At 34.3% G+C, this 24,418-nt stretch overlaps 1 protein-coding gene across 4 annotated transcripts in view; it reads right to left on the bottom strand.

Moving 5' to 3' along the window:
- The window catches only part of Atf3 (Activating transcription factor 3), a 186,591-nt gene that overhangs the window by 42,633 nt on the left and 119,540 nt on the right, over positions 1-24,418 (bottom strand). For all 4 annotated transcript variants that reach the window (XM_065239020.1, XM_065239018.1, XM_065239017.1 and 1 more), the window contains one exon: positions 3,194-4,151. In XM_065239020.1, coding sequence (XP_065095092.1) covers positions 3,194-3,376 — 183 coding nt within the window. In that variant the 5' untranslated portion in view covers positions 3,377-4,151. The remainder of the gene's footprint in view (positions 1-3,193; positions 4,152-24,418) is intronic.

The following is a 24,418-nucleotide window of genomic DNA, read 5'->3' as shown; positions in this document are numbered from 1 at the left end:
GATTGAGAATCAAACGAGTCACTGACAGCAGAGCACTCAGTCAGTAGCTCAGGCAGCACGTTTATTCTTCCGTAATGGTACCCAATCCTTGTTTTGAATGACTGAGCGTACATTTTCTATGGAAAAATGCCTCAATTACATGCTGTGTGAGCGAACGCAAGCGGTGTGAGTCGCCCCTTCGTGAGTGACTGAATATTTTTATTGGCTCTTTCATTGCCTCGTCCTTTACCGTTTGGTACATACGGTTTGGATAGAGCAATGAATTGAATAGAGCAGTGCCTTCACGCTCATCCTAAGCAGTGAATAATTTTACGCTCTGATGAGGAGGACATGCCAGCTCCCACGATAGGTGAAGTTAAGGATGCTATCCTACAGCTTGAGAACAACAAAGCAGCTGGTAAAGATGATATCGGAGCGGAACTTATCAAAATGGGCACGGGAAGGAGGGAGGAATATACCCAATATATAAAAAGGCGACAAGCTCGAATGTGAGAACCATCGAGAGATCACTATTCTCAACGCGGCCTACAAAGTGCTTTCCCAGATCATCTTTCGCCGTCTATCGTCTATAGCAAGCAGATTTGTGGAAAAGTATCACGCCGGTTTTGTGGACGGGCGATCGACAGCGGACCAAATCTTTACGTTGCGGCAGATCCTCCAAAAGTGTCGTGAATATCAAGTCCCTACGCACCACCTATTCATCGATTTCAAGGCCGTCTGTGATACCATTGACCGTGAAGAGCTATCGAAGATTATGGACGAGAACGGTTTTCCCGGGAAGCTGACCAGACTGATCAGGGCTACGCAGGATGGTGTACAGTGCTGTGTGAAGATATCGGGTGCGTTATCGGACCCGTTTGCAACTCGCAAAGGACTTCGACAAGGCGATGGTCTTTCCTGCCTCCTGTTCAACATTGCTCTAGAAGGTGTTATGAAACGTGCGGGCTTTAACATGCGGGGCACGATCTTCAATAAGTCCAGCCAGTTCATCTGCTTCGCTGACGACGTGGACATTGTCGAAAGAACGTTTCGGGCCGTGGCGGAGCAATACACCAGGCTGAAACGTGAAGCAGAGAAGGCTGGATTAAAGGTGAATACATCGAAGATAAAGTATCTGTTAGCTGGAGGAACCGAGCGCGATAGGACTCGCATAGGCATAAGCGTGACAATCGACGGAGATGAGTTCGAGGTGGTGGATGAATTTGTGTACCTCGAATCATTGGTGACGTCAGATAACAACTGCAGCAGAGAAATTCGTAGACGCATAATTGCCGGAAGCCGTGCTTACTACGGACTCCACAAGACCCTAAGGTCGTGTAAACTTCGCCCCCGTAATAAATGTACCATGTACAAGACGCTGATATGACCAGTAGTTCTCTACGGGCACGAAACGTAAACGATGCTCGAGGATGACCTGCAAGCACTGCGTGTTTTCGAACGAGGAGTGCTTAGGACCATCTTTGGCGGGGTTTGTGAGAGCGGTGTATGGAGGAGAAGGATGAATCACGAGCTGGCGCAACTCTATGGCGAACCCAGTATCCAGAACGTCGCGAAAGCTGGACGGGTACGATGGGCGGGACACGTTGTAAGAATGACAACAATCGCGCAAAAATGGTGCTTGCCTCGAATCCGACCGGTACAGAGAAGCGCAGAGGAGCACAGCGAGCAAGGTGGTTAGACCAAGTGGAGCAAGATCTCGGAAGTGTGGGACGGTCAAGAATTTGGAGACAAGCAGCCACGAACCGAGTTAGTTGGCGTAACATTGTGACACAGGTGCAATCCTGAAGGAAAGTAAAGTAACAAACGATACAGACACTTGCCACAACTCTCTCCAATTCCCGTTCCGCAGAAAAAGCATACGAAATCGAGTATGAGAGAAAATGAGCGCTTAGCCTATCGAAGCATGCAGAGAGCAGTGGAGAAAGCACATTTTTCGGTCTCCAATTTTCTTGCATTGCATTGCAGCTCGGTATATCTCATCCTCCGTTCATGCGGTCTCCACTAACAGCCTGCGATGATGAACCTCTCATGATTGTAGGCAAATCTTACTAACTAGTAGAGTGGTAGATGGCCAGGTTCAATGAAGTTCTAAATATAACTTGGCATACTTTTGCTTGGAACTCCGGTTGGAATTCCCTTAAAAACTGAGGAGTCAACCTCAATCCCAACCTCCTTCCTCCGGAATCGTATGTGAAGAAAATGACATCGATACGCAACCCATTCGCATATCTACTTCACCACCACTCAATCCAAACTCAATCGGTTGCGGCGGCTCCTACACGGTCAATGAGAGTAACTCAGTAACCCCAGTCGAATTCAACTCAAAAGTGCAAAACGTGCAGTGAGTGAGTAGAATTTTCCTCGATTACTTCAATATTTCACTCAGTCTATTAGTATACTCCTTGGCTGAGTAAAATTTTTCGCCCATTTTCCTCATATTCGAGCAGTTTTTCCCTTGAAAAGCGAGAAAAATTTTACTCATTCACTGAGAGTAATTCCACTTTTCTGCAATGTTGCGTCGAATTCGACTCCTGAGTTACTCTCGTTGTCCGTGTCTGTCTCACTTTCTGTTTGATTTTCAGAGGAGCATGTGGAACATTGATGTTTATGTTCAGTCGCACGTCCGTTTAGCCCCCGCCTTCCCGCGGGCTCCACCTCACCGGATCGCATCGCAAGAGTCGCTGGCGACGCCGGGGTTTATGTTCTTTTCGTTCGTTCTCCGTTTGGTTGCTGGAGTTGGAGCTAATGGGGCGCTCCGATGCAACTCAACTGCGAAGGAAGGAAGGAAGAAACGAATCACACGTGTATGTAGAAAGAGAGAGAGAGAGAGCATCGAGAATCCATCGAAAGTCGGGCCATATTAAAAATAAAACTTGTGTGGAGTCGGGTTTCGTGGGGAAGGGAAAGACATTTTACTGCAGTTCATTTCGCTTCGTTCCGATGTTGTCGTGGTTCTCAGTGTACGTTTCCAGGGGAATTGGTTTGGCGAAAATAAAAATTTATCATTTTATTACTTTCAATAAAAAAAAAAGTAAACCGCGAGGGAATGGACGATGGACAACTCGACTCGCATGGCCTGTTCGGTTTGATATGGTTTCGCTGGATTGCAATCAACAGTAGGCGATGGAGTGCCGGTTGCTCTCATTGAGGGTAACTAATTCTATTAAACCTATTTTGGGGGAGAGGGGCTCACCTGTGACACTGAGTTGGTGGAGGTGGTCGTGTTGGCCTGCGTCACAGCGCCTGAGTAAAAATCTAGGGGGCTTGACATGGCCATCAGCGAGTTGAGGATTTCCGGCGTCCTGGGCGTGGTGCAAACGCCACCATCGATGCCCAGCAGCGGCGGCACGGTCAGGCTGAGGTTGGAGTTGAACATTTTTGCCGGTTGTCTTTTTGCTCGTTTGCTCTTAAGATTTTATAAATTATCAATAAAAAACAGGTATTGAATTTTGTAGCGTCTCTTCTCTCACTCTTTTCTCTGGCTCACTCAAAAATTGCGCGACAAATAAGGTAGTATACGGCGTATTTATATTTTCCAAGTTGATTAAAAGCGATACTTTAAAATTAACAAAAATAATCACAGATTGGATTCTTCTTCTTCTCCTTTCTACACTTTGTGAAGAACTCGCGTTTTAAATTTTCCGGTGCAGCTTCTTTTTCTCAAGACACGGCTGGAGACGGAGTCGTTTTGATAGCATTCAATAATAAAAAAAAATCAGCTCTCAAACACGAAATAAAACATACATACTACTTTCTAGTTAAACGTAGATACTCTTGCAGTAGAAAATCACAATTGATTGAATTCTGGGTTGGCTCGGCCTGGCTTTTTCTTCTTAAAGTGTATTATTGCAAGCGCGCGCAAAGGTCAAAGTTTAATAGCGTACGGTGTCTAGGAAATCTCTCCTCCCTGGACGTTTCGAACGCGACGAGCTTTTTGTGAACGTGGTCCACTTTAGCGAGCGATTTGATTGGGATAATTTATTGGTTTGTTTTGGGGGTTCGATTGCTCCTCGTTGTCGTCGTCGTCGTCGTCGTCGTCGTTGCTCAGTTTGGCTGGATGCTGGCGGTGGCGCTTTGTGCGGTACGCTTCTGGGTGGCACACGGCTGATTAATAAAATGTGTGAGAGCGATGCAACTACTCGGGATGGAATCTGGAAAGGAGAACAAAGGAAAAATAGCTCGTGAATTGAGTGCATTTAAATTGGAATTGGATTGTTTGAAACAGTGTACAAGTCAAATAAATGCCATTATTGAATATGTAGGGGAAATGGCTCTAATGTTGGCCCAGGGATCTAAGATTGGGCCCATCACTAAAAAATCTCCTATTTATCAATTTTATCTTGATGAACGCATCATCGTGGCGGTACCAATGTATATTTTTGGTTGCTAACGAATATTTGACCAACTACTGAATTTATGCATGGGCCCAAATTAAGGAAATTTAGGCCAACATTAGGGCCATTTCCCCTATATCATGTTGAAGTTGATTACTTAACCTTAGTCTGAGCGAAAGCTCATCAGGGCAGTTGCAGGACTAATGGTCCAAAGACAAAAGGTTGAAGGGGCAAAAGGTCGAATGGAAAAAAAGTCGCATGAAATTTAAGCGAACAAAAGGTAGAATTAACAAATGGTCGTATGAAAAAAGTCGAATCGATAAAATTCCGAGCAAACAAAAGATCGAAATGGAAAAGGGTTGGTCGACATGGAAAAAAAAACCGAATGAACACAAGGTCGAACTGGAAAAAAAACTACAAGAGACAGCCCAATAGGGTTGTACGCAATGGTGACGTAGGACTACGTGGTCTTATATAATAAATCTTATTTGTTAACTGCAGCAGGAGCTTGTGTTTTGTGTAGAAATAGGAACTTGAGCGCGGTTATCTCTGTTCAGACTCTTTAGTATGACCGCTTGACACAGATGGCCCACAGCGACTCACGAAGAGCTACTGATTCCGATCAATAGCGGTGCGGCTTCTTCCTCCTTCTATGGATGCTCATGTGGGCTGCAGCTCGCTGCTTGCAGGCAGCCTTTCGTTGTGTACTGGAGAACACCACCACTTACCACGGAGTGATTGAATAAACACTGTTTCGTGAGACCGGATGGAATTCAACTTTGAAATCTGTGTTAGGGAAATCGCTTTTCGCAGGCAATCGGTGATAATTTTAATTATCTTAGCAACAGTTGCACATTCGTGCAATTTTCAATAGTGTCATTTTGAAAAATGATGAAGTCTTAAATTTAGCAGATGCGTATCTGATCGATTGGTGATAAAATTATTGAAATTGGTCCAGGGGCAGCTGAGTTATCAACGGTCAAAATCATTCATAATTTCGTTACATGTTTCATTTTCGGTTTTCACAAAGTGTACTCCCATATATAAATCACAGACGTAGTACTACGTCAAAAAAAGGTTGGATGAACAAAAGCTAGAATGGACAAAAGATCCAATGAAATTGAAAAGGACAATAATAAAAGGTCAGAAAGTCAATATGCCTTGCAAAGTAAGTAAATCAAGTTAAGGCTATCAATATCTAAATAAAATGCTCAAAATTAAATTATCTTTCATGAAGTTATTGCGGTTAAAAATATAAATGCGGTTGTTTCGACCGCAGAGTTCAAACGCACTAGACTGCACTTAAAAAAATATTTTTATTTAAATGTTAAATTGTGCTTATGTACCTTGATATTACGTTTCATACTATAACAGTTTAACATTTAACCAATTTCCATTGAACATGTGTTCAACATTTAACATGAAACATTTTAAATTTTATTTCTGGACTTCGTAGTTAACATTTTATTTAAAATATTACATTTAATATTTAGAATTTATCATATAATTTTTATCATATAGTATTTTACATTGAAAATTTTACATTCATAACATAAAATTTAAAATTGAACATGTAAAAAAAATCCAAAAAATCCATTATATAATGATTTCCATTTGTCGTTTTCACTAAAAATTTAAAATTGATTATTAAGCATTTAACATTCAACATTTTAAATATAACAAGAATAATTTAACTATTTAAATTTAACATTCAAAGTTTAATTTATGTAAAATGTTACATGTTCAATTTTAAATTTTATGCAATGAATGTTAAATTTTAAATGTAAAATGCTATATGACAAATGCTAAATATTAAATGTAATATGTTCAATAAAATGTTGACTTTATTTAAAAGTTATTATTCAGCATTTAACATTTTAAATTAAACGAAAATCATTTAACTATTTAAATTTAACTATTTAATTTAATATACAAAGGTCAAATTAAATATTTAACATTAACAATAAATGTTAAATTATTAATGTTAAATACTTAATTTAAACTTTGAATGTTAAATTTAAATAGTTAAATTATTCTTGTCTTATTTAAAATGTAAAATGTTAAATGCTGAATAATAATTTTTAAATTTTTATTTAACATGACAACTGGTAAACGTTGAATGATGGATGCAAAATTTTTAATGTTACATGATCAATTTTAAATTTTATGTTATGAATGTTAAATTTTAAATGTAAAATACTATATGACAAATGCTTAATACTAAATGTAATATGTTCAATAAAATGTTAACTTTATTTAAAAGGTATTTTGCAGCATTTAACTTTTAAATTTTTAAGTTTATCAAGAATAATTTAACTATTTGAATTAAACATTCAAAGTTCAAATTTATCATTCAGCATTTAACATTTTTAATATAACGGGAATAATTTAACTATTTAAATTTAATATACAAAGGTTTAATTAAAATTTTACATTAATAATTAATGTTAAATACTTACTTTAAACTTTGAATGTTAAATTTAATTTATTAAACCATTCTTGTTAAAATATTAAATGTTAAATGTTGAATAATTAATTTTAAATTTGACTTGAAAGTAACAACTGGTAAACGTTTAATGATGGATGTAGAATGTTAAATGTTACGTATTCAATTTTAAATTTTATATTATCATTGTTAAATTTTAAATGATAAATGCTGTATCACAAATGCTAAATATTAAAAGTAATATGTTCAAGCAATGTTAGCTTTATTGAATAGTTATTATTCAGCATTTAACATTTTCAATTTAACGAGAATAAATTAATTTTTTTTAATTAATATACTAAGGTTAAATCGAATATTTAATATTATTATTAACGTTAAATTATTAATGTTAAATACTTAATTTAAACTTTGAATGTTAAATTTAAATAGTTAAATTATTCTTGTCTTTTAGAAAATGTTAAATGTTAAATGCTGAATAATATTTTTTATTAATTTTCAGTGAACATGACAACTGGTAAACGTTAAATGATGAATGAAAAATGTTAAATGTTACATGTTCAATTTTAATTTTTATGTTCTGAATGATGAATTTTAAATGTAAAACATTATATGACAAATGCTCAATATTAAATGTATTTAATATATTCACTACAATGTTAACTTTATTTAAAAGGTATTATTCAGCATTTAACGTTTAAAGTTTATCAATAATAATTTAACTATTTGAATTTAATATTCAAAATTTAATTGATGTTAAATGTTACATATTCAATTTTAAATTGTATATTATGAATGTCAAATTTTGAATTTAAAATGTTATATGACGAATGCTAAATATTAAATGTAATATGTTCAATAAAATGTAAACTTTATTTAAACGTCACTATCCAGCATTTAACATTTGAAATTTAACACGAATAATTTAACTCTTTAAATTTTACATTCAAAGTTTATTTTCATTATTCAACAATTCACATTTAACATTTTAAATTTAACTAGAATAATTTAATTATTTTTATTTAATATAAAAAAGGTTAAAATGAATATTTAACATTAATAATTAATGTTAAATTATTAATGCTAAATACCTAATTTAAAATTTGCATCTTAAATTTAAATAGTTTAATTATTCTTGTATAATTTAAAATGTTAAATGCTGAGTAATAAATTTTAAATTTTCAGTGAACATGACAACTGGTAAACGTTAAATGATGGATGCAAAATGTTAAATCTTACATGTTCACTTTTAAATTTTATGTTATGAATGTTAAATTTTAAATGTAAAATACTATCTGAAAAGTGCTTAATATGAATGTTACCTTTATTTAAAAGGTTTTTAAATTTTAAGTTTATCAAGAATAATTTAAATTTTTTAATTTAAAATCCAAAGTTGAAATTTATTATTCAGCATTTAAAATTCAACATTTTTAATTTAACAAGAATAATTTCAATTATTAAATTTAACACTCAAAGCTTAAATTTAATATTTAACATTAATAATTAATGTTAAATTATTAATGTTAAATATTTAATATAAACTTTGAAAGTTCAATTAAAATTAAAAAAAAAAAATTAAAAAAAAAATTTAAAATGTTAAATGCTGAACAATGAATTTTTAATTTGACTTGAAAATAACAAATGGTAAACGATAAATGATGGATGTAGAATGTTAAATGTTTCGTATTCAATTTTAAATTTTATGTTATGAATGTTAAATTTTAAATGTAAAATACTATATGACAAATGCTTAAGATTAAATGTAATATGTCCAATAAAATATTAACTTTATTGAAAAGGTATTATTCAGCATTTAACAGTTAACTTTTTAAATTTATCAACAATTGTTTAACTTTTTAAATTTAAAACTCAAAGTTTAAATTTATTATTCAGCATTTTTTAACATTTTAAATTTAACAAGAATAATTTAACTTATTAAATTTAACACTCAAAGTTTTAATTAAATATTTATCATTAATAATTAATGTTAAATATTAAATTTAAACTTTGTATGTTAAATTTTAATTGTTAAATTGTTCTTGTTAAATATAAATGCAAATGTTTAATGCTGAGTAATAAATTTTAAATTTATCTTGAAATTAACAAATGGTAAACGTTTAATGATGGATGTAGAATTTTAAATGTTTTTAATTATGTAATGAATGTTAAATTTTAAATGTAAAATACTATATGATAAATGCTATATGACAAATGCTAAATATTAAATGTAATATGTAATCAATAAAATGTTAACTTTATTTAAAATTTATTGTTCAGCATTTAACATTTTAAATTTAACTAGAATAATTTAACTATTTTTATTTAATATGAAAAGGTTAAAATGAATATTTAACATTAATAATTAATGTTAAATTATTAATGTTAAATACCTAATTTAAAATTTGAATCTTAAATTTTAATAGTTTAATTATTCTTGTATAATTTAAAATGTTAAATGTTAAATGCTGAGTAATAAATTTTAAATTTTCAGTGAACATGACAACTGGTAAACGTTAAATGATGGATGCAAAATGTTAAATCTTACATGTTCACTTTTAAATTTTATGTTATGAATGTTAAATTTTAAATGTAAAATACTATCTGAAAAGTGCTTAATATGAATGTTACCTTTATTTAAAAGGTTTTTAAATTTTAAGTTTATCAAGAATAATTTAAATTTTTTAATTTAAAATCCAAAGTTGAAATTTATTATTCAGCATTTAAAATTCAACATTTTTAATTTAACAAGAATAATTTCAATTATTAAATTTAACACTCAAAGCTTAAATTTAATATTTAACATTAATAATTAATGTTAAATTATTAATGTTAAATATTTAATATAAACTTTGAAAGTTCAATTTAAATTTAAAAAAAAAATTAAAAAAAAAATTTAAAATGTTAAATGCTGAACAATGAATTTTTAATTTGACTTGAAAATAACAAATGGTAAACGATAAATGATGGATGTAGAATGTTAAATGTTTCGTATTCAATTTTAAATTTTATGTTATGAATGTTAAATTTTAAATGTAAAATACTATATGACAAATGCTTAAGATTAAATGTAATATGTCCAATAAAATATTAACTTTATTGAAAAGGTATTATTCAGCATTTAACAGTTAACTTTTTAAATTTATCAACAATTGTTTAACTTTTTAAATTTAAAACTCAAAGTTTAAATTTATTATTCAGCATTTTTTAACATTTTAAATTTAACAAGAATAATTTAACTTATTAAATTTAACACTCAAAGTTTTAATTAAATATTTATCATTAATAATTAATGTTAAATATTAAATTTAAACTTTGTATGTTAAATTTTAATTGTTAAATTGTTCTTGTTAAATATAAATGCAAATGTTTAATGCTGAGTAATAAATTTTAAATTTATCTTGAAATTAACAAATGGTAAACGTTTAATGATGGATGTAGAATTTTAAATGTTTTTAATTATGTAATGAATGTTAAATTTTAAATGTAAAATACTATATGATAAATGCTATATGACAAATGCTAAATATTAAATGTAATATGTAATCAATAAAATGTTAACTTTATTTAAAATTTATTGTTCAGCATTTAACATTTTAAATTTAACTAGAATAATTTAACTATTTTTATTTAATATGAAAAGGTTAAAATGAATATTTAACATTAATAATTAATGTTAAATTATTAATGTTAAATACCTAATTTAAAATTTGAATCTTAAATTTAAATAGTTTAATTATTCTTGTATAATTTAAAATGTTAAATGTTAAATGCTGAGTAATAAATTTTAAATTTTCAGTGAACATGACAACTGGTAAACGTTAAATGATGGATGCAAAATGTTAAATGTTACATGTTCAATTTTAAACTTTATGTTATGAATGTTCAATTTTAATTGTAAAATACTATATGAAAAGTGCTTAATATTGAATGTTTGTGTTCAATAAAATGTTAACTATATTCAAAAGGTTTTTAAATTTTAAGTTTATCAAGAATAATTTCATTTTTTTAATTTAAAATCCAAAGTTTAAATTTATTTTTTAGCATTTAAAATTCAACATTTTTAATTTAACAAGAATAATTTAACATATTAAATTTAACACTCAAAGCTTAAATTTAATATTAAACATTAATAATTAATGTTAAATATTTAATATAACCTTTGAATTTTCAATTTAAATTTTTAAATTGTTCTTGTTAAATTTTAAATGTTAAATGCTGAATAATGAATTTTTAATTTGACTTGAAAATAACAAATGGTAAACGTTAAATGATGGATGTAGAATGTTAAATGTTACGTATTCAATTTTAAATTTTTTGTTTTTTTTTGTTATGAATGTTAAATTTTAAATGTAAAATACTATATGACAAATGCTTAAGATTAAATTAATAGGTCCAATATATGTAATATTAACTTTATTTAAAACGTATTCAGCATTTAACAGTTACCTTTTAAAGTTTATTAAGAAATGTTTAACTTTTAAAAATTAAAATTCAATGTTTAAATTTATTATTCAGCATTTTTTAACATTTTAAATTTAACAAGAATAATTTAACTTATTAAATTTAACACTCAAATTTTAAATTAAATATTTAACATTAATAATTAATGTTAAATTATTAATGTTAAATATTAAATTTAAACTTTGTATGTTAAATTTAAATTGTTAAATTGTTCTTGTTAAATTTAAATGTAAATGTTAAATGCTGAACAATAAATTTTAAATTTAGCTAAAAATTAACTAATGGTAAACGTTTAATGATGGATGTAGAATGTTAAATGTTACGTATTCAATTTTAAATTTTATGTTATGAATGTTGAATTTGAAATGTTAAATATTATATGATAAATGCTATATGATAAATGCGTAATATTAAATGTAATATGTAATCCATAAAATGTTAACTTTATTTAAAATTGATTATTCATCACTTAACATAACAGAACATAACTTAACATAACACATAGATAATAATTTAACTGTTTAAATTTAATATACTAAGGTTAAATTGCATATTGAACATTAATAATTAAGGTTAAATTTTTAATGTAAAATACCTAATTTAAAATTTAAATCTTAAATTTAAATAGTCTTGTATAATTTAAAGTGTTAAATGTTAAATGCTGAGATTAAAATTATAAATTTTCAGTGATCATGACACTGGTAATCGTTAAATGATGGATGCAAAGCGTTAAATGTTACATGTTCAATTTTAAACTTATTGTTATGAATGTTACATTTTTAATGTACTTCAATACTGTATGACAAATGCTTGAGATTAAATTTAATATGTTCAATAAAATGTTAACTTCATTTAGAAGGTATTAGGTATGTATGAAGGTATGTTAAATTATGAATGTAAAATACTAAACTTTGACTGTTCAATTTAAATTTTTAAATTGTTCTTGATAAATTTAAAATGTTAAATGTGAAATGCTGAATAATGAATTTTAAATTTGACTTGAAAATAACCAATGGTAAACGTTAAATGATGGATGTAAAATGTTAAATGTTACATGTTCAATTTTCATGTTATGAATGTTTAATTTTATATTCTAAATACTATACGATAACTGCATATGATAAATGGTAAATATTAAATGTAATATGGCCAATAAAATATTATCTTTATTTAAAAGTTATTATTCAGCATTTAACATTTTACATTTTAACATACAACAAGAATAATTTAACTATTGAAATATAACATTCTTTAGTAAACATTAAATGTTAAATTTAAAATGTTAAATGGTAAATGCTGAATTATAAATTGTAAATTTGACGTGAAATGACAAATGGTAAACGTCAAATGATGGATGTTCAATTTTAAAGTTTACGTTGTGAAAGTTGAACTTAAAATGTAGAATACTATATGATCAATGCTAAATATTAAATGTTATTTGTTCAACAAATTGTTAACTTTATTTAAAAGTTATCATTCAGCATTTATCATTAAATATTTTAAATTTAACGAGAATAATTTAACTATTTTAATTATTTAATTATTCAGCATTTAACGTTTTTTTTTTTAAATTTAACAAGAATAATTTAAATATTTAATCGTAACATTCAAAGTTTAAATTTATTGTTCAGCAGTTAACATAAAACTTTTCAAATATAACAAGAATAATTTAACGATTAAAATTAGCTGTTTTGATTTAAATTTACGTACAAAGTTTAAATTAAATATTTAACATTAATAATTAATGTAAAATTATTATGTTAAATATTAAAATGTAAAATATTACATGGCAAATACTAAATATGGAAAGTAATATGTTCCATAAATTGTTAACTTTGTTTGAAAGTTATTATTCAGCATTTATAATTTAACATTTTAAATTTAACAAGAATAATTCATCTATTTAAACTTAACATTCATAGTTTAAATTGAATAATTAACATTAATTATTAATGTTAAACTATTTTTGTTAAATATTTAATTTAAACTTTCAATGTTAAATTTAAATAGTTAAATGATTCTTGTTAAATTTAAAATGTTTAATGTTAAATGGCTCACTTCCTTGATGATAAGATTCTTCCAAGTCACTCTTCACCTTCATTCATTTATTCAACGTCGGTCTCTGTTCCGCAATCTAGTGCCAATCACCGACGGACATCGATTGCCATCCATTGGTGGCAATCGAATGTGCAGGAAGGCAGCTTCCACACCTGCATAGGATATCGCACCCATTCAACACACATGGGCCGGGACCAACGGCTTTACTTCCTTTCCGAAGGAAGACGTGACCAGAGATTTTTATGCCTCAGAAAAATCCCACCGACCTCGGCTGGGATTGAACCCAGACCTATTGGGGTGTTAGAAAGTAGTCACGCTTAACACTACACGACCAGCGCCGGCTCACTCGTCTACTTGGCAATGACTACATTTCCTTCCTACATTTCGCCCAAATACATATCACACATTTTGAATAAAAAAAAGGAACAGATTGTATCCAAGACACGATCGTAGATTTGACGTAGGATTACGTGCTCGGTATCAATATTCGGCGGCTGTGTTAGGGAAACCATTTTTTCCCATCACGGAAACGCTTCGTTTTCTGATGACAAAATTACGCATTTTCGTGCACAAAATGCACGGAATTTTTGATTTATTCAAAAGCGAAAATGGGTTGAAGGAATTTCTTGCTAAAATTTTCCAATCGCGAGATTAGATTATAGATTTTTTTGCTTTTTCTAGCGTCCTGGAGAAAAGCCTACACTCTTAGAAAATTTGATGTAAATTTAGGTGCTCTGAGACTGACATATACGAGCGTCAATTTTGACATAAAATTAAGTCATAATAGACGCAAAATTCAGCTCAATCAAACGGACTTTTCGTCGAGTAACGAACTTTTCAGTCTCGGAGCACTTAATTTTACATGACATGTTTGTTTACGTCTCATCCTTTATGTCAAAGATGGATTCAGTCACGTGTAAAATTAGTTATTTCTAAGTGTGTACCTTAATTCGATGTGTTTCTGGTTAATTGACAAGGTCATGTGGTATTCGGTCATTGCGAGTATGTTTATGTACCACTTTAATACTGGTACGCATTTGACCACAAACGTTTGGTTGCTGGGTACATTATTAAAGAGCTTTGAGGGTAATGTGGCTAGCAGTAAGTCGAGCGCACGTTCAATGAAAATTAACTCTTTAACAACAATATTTTATGGTGGTCCGGAAAAGATCCGTTTTGTCGTGGTGGCTGAGTAATGCTGAGCTATTAGGGTGTTCAACACGGCTGAGTCTGGCGAGCTGTATGATGTTTGGAACGAGGGTGACGCGCTTAGAATAGATGACTCACGACGAGCAACTGAATCCGATCAGTAGCGATGCGGCTTCTTTCTCCTTTTTCGGTGAATTGAATTGAGGGCAGCCTTGATAGCTAGCTGCTTGCGGGGAGCCTTTCGTTGTGTACTGGAGAACAATGTTTAACGCCACGCGCTGAAAGCACTGCTGCTGCTGTTGCTGCTGATGTAGACCAACCGGACACCACCACACATGATGATTGAATGAGCAGCGTTCGGCGAGATGGCATTAAATTTTGAAATCTGTGTTAGGGATAGCACTTTTTCGCAAGCAATCGGTGATAATTTTGATCACCATTGCAACAGTTGGGCATTTGTGTAATTTTTAATAGTGACCTATTGAAAATTGATAATGTAGAAAAATTTCCAATCGATTGACTTGTTTAGAATTAAAATCCATCCACTATTGACAGAGTTATGAGTGGTCAAAACCTCACCACTTTTCGTAACGCGGTCGATTTTATTTTTTTGAATATTCGCCCCTAATATGCTGCCGAAAGACGTAATCCTACGTAAAAAAAAATTAAATTGGAAAACCTCTCCGCGGAAAAACAGATAAATTCGTGACAGTTAATGAAAACCCAGAAAGTCTTAATTTCAACTTGTCTTGATGTCGTCACGTAGTCACGAGTTCAAATCTCATCCCAGACAAGTCAAGATTGACCCAGTGACTAGGGTAAATGATGGCTTCGGCAATACCTATTATCGCTCGCGATCAAGGACTTCATTTACCCCCTGATGATAATAGGTAAAGCTATTGCCAAAGTCACCATCTTATAATAAAGCAACCTGCTGGCATGAACCGGTTTGGATAGGTTGTTGACGATGCAAGTTCTCAAGAGGCTTAATCGCGCTTTGCAAGTTCAATCATGCCGAGGATGCATTTTGGCAACCACTTGCGCCATTCACCTTGCCACGAGTCTATAATTGAGACCTTCCTCATAGCACCGACAAGATTCCCATGATTATCGATCAGGTGATTGCCAGACCGAATGCCATGTATGGTCGCCAATCAAAAACCTCCTTTAAGCAAGCATCGTCATTAACACCTTTTGGGAGGTATCAAAAAGTGCACCAGCTGCATTGGATCTCCGTCCGTCCGCGTTCGAGGTGAAATCTCCAATTAAGTTCCACTTTTGATTTAACTATATAAGCCACAGGCAGGTACTCCGCACACGCAAACTCATCAAAGACGCTAAAGTCGTGACCTGCGACATCCATTAGCCACCCCGAAAAGCAGCGCTAAAAACCTCACATGATGGAGGTAAAGGCGGATGTTGTTGCGCGCTCCTACAACTGCTATATAAATAATGGTCGAAGGACGTAAACTTCAACAACGACGATGAGACGGGGGTTTGTCACCAGAGAAACCAACGCAAGAAACGCCGAGATGCGCGAGTGTCATTTACCTCTCACACCTCTCAGAGTGGCACCCGTGTGGATCGAAAGAAGCAGAGGCTAGTTTCGTGGTGGCCGGTCCGGCTCGATGCCAAAGTAAATCTTCAAACTGGCTCGCTTTCGGGAGGCCATGGAGGAATATTCCATTTTTGAATAATTTTCGGACCTACTGTGAGGAGTCGAGGGCAACGGATTTCAAATGTTGTGTTCCACGCATGGACGGTTGCCGTTTCGTTGTGAAGAGACGAGTTCATTACGGGGTCCCAAATGCGATGCGTATCTCGAATGGAGATGGCCCTGCTCTGTCAACACTCTTTGGAACATGAAACGCACTTCTGAATGTGTGTGTTGTTCACCGAATGGATCGCGAGTGCCTGCTTAGGTGACCAAGTCGTTATGCAAAAAAAAATAACCAGAACCGACCGCCGCCGCCTACGCTTCTTCGATCTGGCTGACACCGACGACGGTTGTAAATTTATTAACACTTGCTGCAATTGGAAAGCCGGTCGATCGAACCAGATATTCTTTTAGGAGAAAACAACTCTTGCAGGAGACACGCACTCGGTGTCGAGTCGTTGAACTTTGCTGCGATTCGAATGAGAGTGCATTACCAGATGATGGAGGAGTGCGGTCGCTTGTGATAAAACTGTCCAATAAATTTGCCGTGTTTATGATATGCAGTTTTAAAAAAAAAACTATGAATTCGATCGATAATCGAATCAACTTTGCACTCGAAAGAAAAATCTACCCTTCAAAACTCCACTAAAGCACTCGCTAGGATGGCGATTGTAATTTGCCCCGCTACATTTCATTGAAGGGCCGCGTCCCTTGGATTCAATCTGAGTGCTACTCGAATGGATTGCCTTTATCGTGCAAACTTTGTGATACATTGTAGTGAACCGCTCCCGACTAACAAACTACTAATACATACTACTAATCGGGGGCAACTTATCGGAACTACTGATCTTACTCCGTTTGGAATACATTACACGGCGGGAACGACGAATAGCGGTACGTGCCAATAAAGGCAAACACGTCCCATATGAATTCGCACGGTTGATGGACCGGAATCGGCACTCTTGGTGTGATTAAATGCAAATTTCCAAGAACAAAGAAAGTTGCTTCGAAAACGCTTCTTACAAAACCTTATTAGTTATGAAGCGAGTTGCATAAGTCATATATGGGATCAATTTGAAAATTAGATTCAACATATTAAACACACGTGCGACAAGTGATGAATGACGATGGAGATGCTGATGATGATGATGATGATTAGCGATCGTTAGGGTATGGAATGGTTGGCGAATGCAATTGTAGGGAACATTTTTTTATCACAATGGTCAATTTGTACGTAGGCGGGTGGGAAGTCAAATTTACATTATAATAGCACCGCACCTGAAAGAAACTTGCTTCGGGCGGGTAGTGAAGACCAGTTGTTGTACTCCTGCCCATGGTTAAAATCGGATGCAGTAGCTTTTTTTCGCCAAGGTCAGGAAACATTTCAAATTATATTATTAAATCCAACCACAAATCCAAAGTGGACGAGTCCTTCAAGCTAAATCAATTGAAATGGAACAACAAATGAATCACGTGAATTATTGAAAATAAAAGTTATTTTACTACTACTAAGAGGCCACTTAAAGATTTTTAAACGGCAAAAAGTTTTTGCACCCCTAAAAAAATAAAATGCACCAGAATACAAAATGTAAGAGGTTGTATCCAAGACACGACCGTAGATTTGATGTAGGATTACGTGCTCGGTATCAATATTCGGCGGCTGTGTTAGGGAAACCACTTTTTCTCATCACGGGAACACTTCGTTTTCTGATGAAGAAATTACGCATTTTCGTGCACAAAACGCACGGAATTTTTAGTTTATTCAATAGATAGTAAAAAACCAAAAATTGATTGGAGGAATTTCGTCCTAAAATTTTCCAATCGCGAGATATTCTAGATTTTTTTGCTTATTTCTAGCGTCCTGGAGAAAAGCTTACCGTAACACTCCGAATATGATGCCTCCGAAAAACGTGTAACGGCAAGTTTGCAATAGCATAACCTAGCCATTTATTGATGAATTTCAAAAATTGTGGTACTACTAGAATCCCTAGGTAGATTATTTTGATTGTAAAAAGATTAAAAATAGGGTCGTCTACTTTATTCAAAAGCGAAAAGAGTCGTTACACGTTTTTTTTTGAAGGTGTGTTTATGAGTTTTGCAAGTGGCCTAATATCCATAAATTATATTAATGGGCACAAAAGTTCATAAATAGCCAGAATACAGTCATGGTTCCTATATATGGATCCTGGAGACAACGGAGCGGTCCTCCGGAAGATTCGCAACATCCATAAAATTGGTCAATCCACGAAATTGATCCTAGAGCTCCGCGGTTTTTTCGAAAATACTTGGAACTGTGATATAATAAATAATTTGGGGTCGTGACATAAACATGGTCCCAGATGGCTATGGGGCCGTCCTCCAGAAAATCCAAAACATCCGTAAAAGTGGTCCATTCATGAAACTGATCCTAGAGCTCCGCGGTTTTTTCGAAAACACTAGTAACTGTGATATAAGAAATAATTTAGGGTCGGGAAATAAAAATTGACCCATATGGCCATGGGAATCATCCTCCGAAAGACCCGGAACATCCGTAAAAGCTGAACTGATTCTAGAGCTCCGCGGTTTTTTCGAAAACACTAGTAACTGTGATATAAGAAATAATTTAGGGTCGTGAAATAAACCTGGACCTGGATGACCATGAGACCGTCCTCCGGAAGATCCGAAAGAACCTTAAAAGTGGTTCATCCATGAAACTGATCCTAGAGCTCCGCGGTTTTTTTTTCAAAAACATTAGGAACTGTGGTATAAGAAAGAGTTTGGGATCATGACATAAACCTGGACCATCCTCCGGAAAATCCGAAACATCCATAAAAGTGGTCCATCCACGAAACTGATCCTACAGCTCTGCAGTTTTTTCGTAAACACGTGGAACTGTAATATAAGAAAGAATTTGGGGTCGTGACATAAATATGAACCCGGATGGCTATGGAACCGTCCTCCGGAAGATTCGGAGCATCGGTAAAATTGGTTTATCTATGAAACTGATTCTAGAGCTCAGCAGTTAGTCAATTGGAACTGTGATATAAGAAAAAAATTAAGTCGGGACGTAAACATGGACCTGGATGGGCATGAGACTGTCCTCGGGAAGATCTGGAACTTCCTTAAAAGTGGTAAATTCATGAAACTGATCCTAGGGCTCCACAGTTTATTTCAAAAAATATTAGAAACTGCGTTATAAGAATGAATTTGGAGTCGTGACATAAACATGAACCTGGATGGTCATTGGACCGTCATTTGGAAGATCCGGAACATCCGTATAAGTGTTTCATCAATGAAACTGTGAAAAAACCGTGATTTTTTTCGAAAACTTCACAGTTTGAAGTGTTCTCGAAAAAAAACTTCTAGAATCAGTATCATCGATGCACCACTTTTACGAATCACCGATCTGGTCATTCCCGACAATCACGACACTCATCTGTGCTCGTTTTGAAGCAATTGCTGCTTTGCTTGCTTATGTGAGTGTGTTGGTGAGTGAGCCCAACAGGTTCCGTTTGATTTTGCCAGCTTTGTTTGTAACTCACACAGTCACGCGTTCCGAGACGAACTTGGAATGCGTAGGCATTGTTTTCATTTTCTTCTGTCGTTTCGCTTCTTCTCATGTTGTCTTCACTGTTTTCGTTGTGCTTTTTATCATCAGCAGCGAGTGTTACGTTTTGCCTGTGTGCAGCGACCATTATTGGTGATTGTTCTTTGCCATGGCTCTACCTCTCACTGAACGTTCTGTCAGCGATTGTCGGTTGATGTGTTGACGAGTGTCGAGTGAGTGTCATGATATTTTGCATCACTGGCACTAAGCCGCGCGTAGAGATAGAGTCGGTGAGATTGAATTCCTGTTAACTAGAAGCATTCGAAGTTACTTCTTCGTCGATACACCACTGAAGTTGTGGGAGGTTGTAGTCACCGAAACAAAGGATGACGTCATTATCCGATGAGAAGTTGGACAGCTGAGGCGTGAGCCAAGTATAACCCTACATCGGAATTCGGGCAAAGATAAATGCCAAAGATGTACAGCGATCGTTCGGGAAATATCACACGACTAGAACGATGAGAACAAAAAGTTCACTTTTCCCATGGTGATTTCCAAAGGGCCAGGGCAGTATGAGTTCGCATCCAAATGAGCCTTAATTTTGGGAGAATTACCAGGACCTGACTTGAAATCGATTGAGCTTGAACATCGATATTTTTCTTTCCTTTATTTAACGTCGGTCTCTGTTCCGTAATCTAGTGCCAATCACCGACGGACATCGATTGCCATCCATTGACGGCAATCGAATGTGCAGGAAGGCAGCTTCCACACCTGCGTAGGATATCGCACCCATTCAACACACATGGGCCGGGACCAACGGCTTTACTTCCCTTCCGAAGGAAGACGTGACCAGAGATTTTTATGCCTCAGAAGAATCCCACCGACCTCGGCTGGGATTGAACCCAGACCTATTGGGGTGTTAGAAAGCAGTCACGTTTACCACTACACCACCGGCGCCGGCCACATCGATATTTTGAACCACCCTAATGGGTACTGATTCGGATAAGGAGATTAGGCAAGTGGTAAACATTGATACGGATATGCTGAAACGGTATGCTGCTTCGATGCTGGAAACGGTCAATCAAGGTTTCTACGGAACAGCGGGCTCTGGAGTACATGGGTGATTGGAGCCGCTTGTGATGTGGTTTACAACGGCACCAAGTATAAGACAACGGTCGAGAGAAGGCTTTGGAGATCTCTGATCACCTGATGATCTCAGGAATATTTTCTAAGACACCTGGTTTCGTAAGAGAATATGTAAGAGACGTGATTTGAATTATTGGACTGTCTTGAAAAAAAATATCCTAAGGATTTCCTGGAGATGACTTATCACCTAATGCTTTTTAAATAATTTCAGATCATCCTGGTGTCATGGTTGAATATCTGAGAGAAGCAATTTGAATTTTTGGACAGTTGAATATCTTTAGAATAATACTTGATCGTCCTGAATTATTAAAAAAAAAAACGTCCAAAGAAGTTTTTGGAGTTATCTGATCACCTGAAGTTCTTTGGAATAATTTCTGAGAGACGGTATTTGAATTGGTGGATACCATCAGCATGGTACTTAATAAACTTGAAGGGTTGAAAAAATAACCTGAGGATTTAATGAAGATATCTGATCACCTGATGGCCTGTGGAATAATTTCTGAGCATCCTGGTATCATAAGAGAATAACTGAGAGACGTGGCTTGAATTAATGGACAGTATTATTCATCGACCAGATGTCTTCAAAATAGTACCTGAACCACCTGAATATTTGAAAAAAAAAAAATATCCTGATTACTATGATGAAGGGTTATGAAATGAATTCTGAGAAAATATCTTAGGGATGTGATTTGGATTGTTGATTATTATGGATTATGGAGATTATTTTATGGAGTTCGCTGATCACCTGTTGGTCTTTGAAGGTATCGGAGGTGAGAGTGTTAAATTGTAGGACAGTTGAATATATTCAGAATAATACTTGGTCAATCTGGACTTGAAGAAATAGAATGAGAAGTTTTTGGACATCTCCTGGTATTATGAGAAAATATCTGGAAGATGTGTTTTGAATTGTTGGATAATTTGAGATCTTCAGAATATTACCTGATCAATTAGTAGTGGTAAGCGTGATTACCTCTAACTCCAGCAGGCCTGGGTTCAATCCCAGTGTTCACCGAGATGTTCTGATGCATAACATCTCTGATCACACCTTCCTTCGGGGGAAGTAAAGCCGTTGGTCCCCGGTTCATGAGTTGATGGATCGATAGATAGGGTCCAGGTGTGGGAGCTGCCTCCCTGGCGTCGGTAGCATTGGTGCTCAGCACGGACAACAAGATCGACGGAAAACAAATCAAGGAACCTGAAGTCTTGAAGAAGTACCCGGAAGACTAAAGTTCTCCGGCTACTTCTTCAAGACTTCAATCTCAAAACACATGAAGATCTTTGGAATAAATTCTGAGCTGATCAACCTGAAGTCTTGAACAAGCCTGAGGCTATTATAAGGGATCTCTGATCAGCTGATGGTCTTCGGAATAATTTATGAGCTGCCTATGAAAACATCTAATATACTTTATTTGAATTGTTGGATACTTGAAGATCTTTAGAATTATACCTGATCATCCTGAAGTATTGAAGAAATATCAAGAGGACTTCATGGAGATCTTAGAACACCTGAAGATCATTGAAATAATTTCTGAGCAGCCTGGTATAATATTGCAGAATATCTGTTTGATGTAAAAGACGTAAGCGCTTTCATGAAACTCTGTGAAGATCCATGCATTTACATGACGTTCTATAATTTACTATGAAATTCCCAAAATTTCTAGGATGTTACCTGAACTTCAATGATACTCCCTGACACTTTAAAAAAATACAAGTTCCATAAAGTTCACTGTTCTCTATGAAGCTCTTCGTATTTTTATAAAGTTCTGAAGAACTGAATGATTTTTCTCAAAAAACAAATGCTCAAAATCACAAAAACTAAGGGACTTGCAGAGGTAGTTCCTTCAGAAGAGTTATTCAAAATAGCATTCTCAAATAACTTGCCATGCTTTCATCGGAAGGATCAACTTTGCTTCCATAATGCCACATGGGACTTCCACTAGATCCAATAATCATCCCAGGAAGGTGAAAACAAACTGGGTGGTTCGGTGTTGAGAAAATATAAACAAAATCAAACCTCACCAATGCCCAACAAGACGCTTGATTTTCGTAGACAAAAATCAACAAGATAGCAACTGTGGATGATATTACAAGCTGTGATATCGCAGCCACGAATATCAAGCTAACAAAACTAACCAGCTACAATTCTAACTAAACCGTGGTGAGTTTCATGATTTTCTCTTTACGCCCGAACGCGACTCGAAACTATCGTCACTGATGGCAGCAGTAGCTTCGTGTCTGCCATCGGTGAAGTGTAAAGAGAGACAGCAAACTATACTTTCTCTTTCTAAGAAAACGATGTGTCGAGTCAATTCTCAGCTTCACTTTTACGTGCTGTGAATAGTCTCGCAATATCAAAGGAGCTGATAAAATCAATTTCAAGCATGATATGTTGTTCCAATAGCACGCGTGGTATTGAAAGCGTATGAGAGCGGTAACATCACATTCGATTGATGAGTTTGCCAACACTGGTATGTTAAGGGCACGGTTGATGGAATCCAAAATGGCCGTTGTCATGGCCTTGTAAAATCAGCCATGATAGCAGCCATTTGTGGCTTTTATAAATGTATTCCATAAGGAGTAAGCCAACATGTTGGAATTACAGGTCTAAAAGACCAGTCATAAAACTGATAGTTCATTGACCTGCTTCTTCTTCAAGATTATTGTTTATCGCATATTAGCTTAGTGCGTGCTCTCAACTTAGTGTTCTAGATTTACATCCAAAGTTATTAATTGAGAGCTTTCGATGCCTGTACCATTTTCGCATTGGTATAATTGTGTGGCAAATCCAATCATACTTCTATGCCCAGGGAAGTCGAGAAATTTTCCAACCTGTAAGATACACCCCCTTTAAGATAGTGTTAAAAAATTATTAATACTTTAATCGAAGATGTGCATTTTTAGAGGACTTACAACTTTTTAAACCATTTAAAAAATTGGAAAATTCAAACGAAAAAATTGTGGTAAAAAAGCAGTTTATGGGGGGTTCTATTTTTTTTTTAAATGCGTTTATTTTTCCAGGCTCATTTGCCGTAGCTTTGCGGAGCCGGTATTTATTGTTTAGATTACAAAATTTCTTAAAGCTAACGTTAGTATAGCGGGGGCCGATTACTCGCGGCTATCTCGAGGTTAGGGGTAACAAATTGTAACAAATGGATGGCAGGGTAGGGATTGAGAACACAAGGTTTGTAGAGCAATGTGCTCTTGATCTCGAACTAAGCGACCAACTGATGAAAAAGACAAACATGGGGGTACACCGATGGGCAGCTAACAACTTGGAGGAACACAAAATGACTCTAACTACTAAATCCTCAGATCTATCCGTTTTAAAAACACATAAATTAAATTGCAATAGTCGAGATCTCGGTTCGCCAAGATGTCTCTAACGGGCCGCACAGGTTGTTTTCCTCGGGCCCTGAGGGATGCGGATAACTCGGATCTAGCAACACAATGGAGGGTGCATGACCAAAGCACGTGGTCGATATCGTAATAGCCACTACCACAAGCGCACAAATTGTTGCCTGCGAGCCTGATTCGGAAGAAATGCGAGTCTAACGAGTAGTGATTGGACATGAGCCTTGATATGACACGTATAAAGTCACGGCTCATGTCCAATCCTTTGAACCATGGCTTGTTCGATACCTGTG

The sequence above is a fragment of the Ochlerotatus camptorhynchus genome, unplaced genomic scaffold, assembly GCF_037179485.1.
Source record: "Ochlerotatus camptorhynchus isolate MF236.1 unplaced genomic scaffold, CSIRO-AGI_Acam_v1.1 ptg000046l, whole genome shotgun sequence".
NCBI lineage: Eukaryota > Metazoa > Arthropoda > Insecta > Diptera > Culicidae > Ochlerotatus > Ochlerotatus camptorhynchus.
The sequence above is the reverse complement of the archived record's forward strand: the minus strand, read 5'-3'. Positions and strand labels throughout refer to the sequence as shown.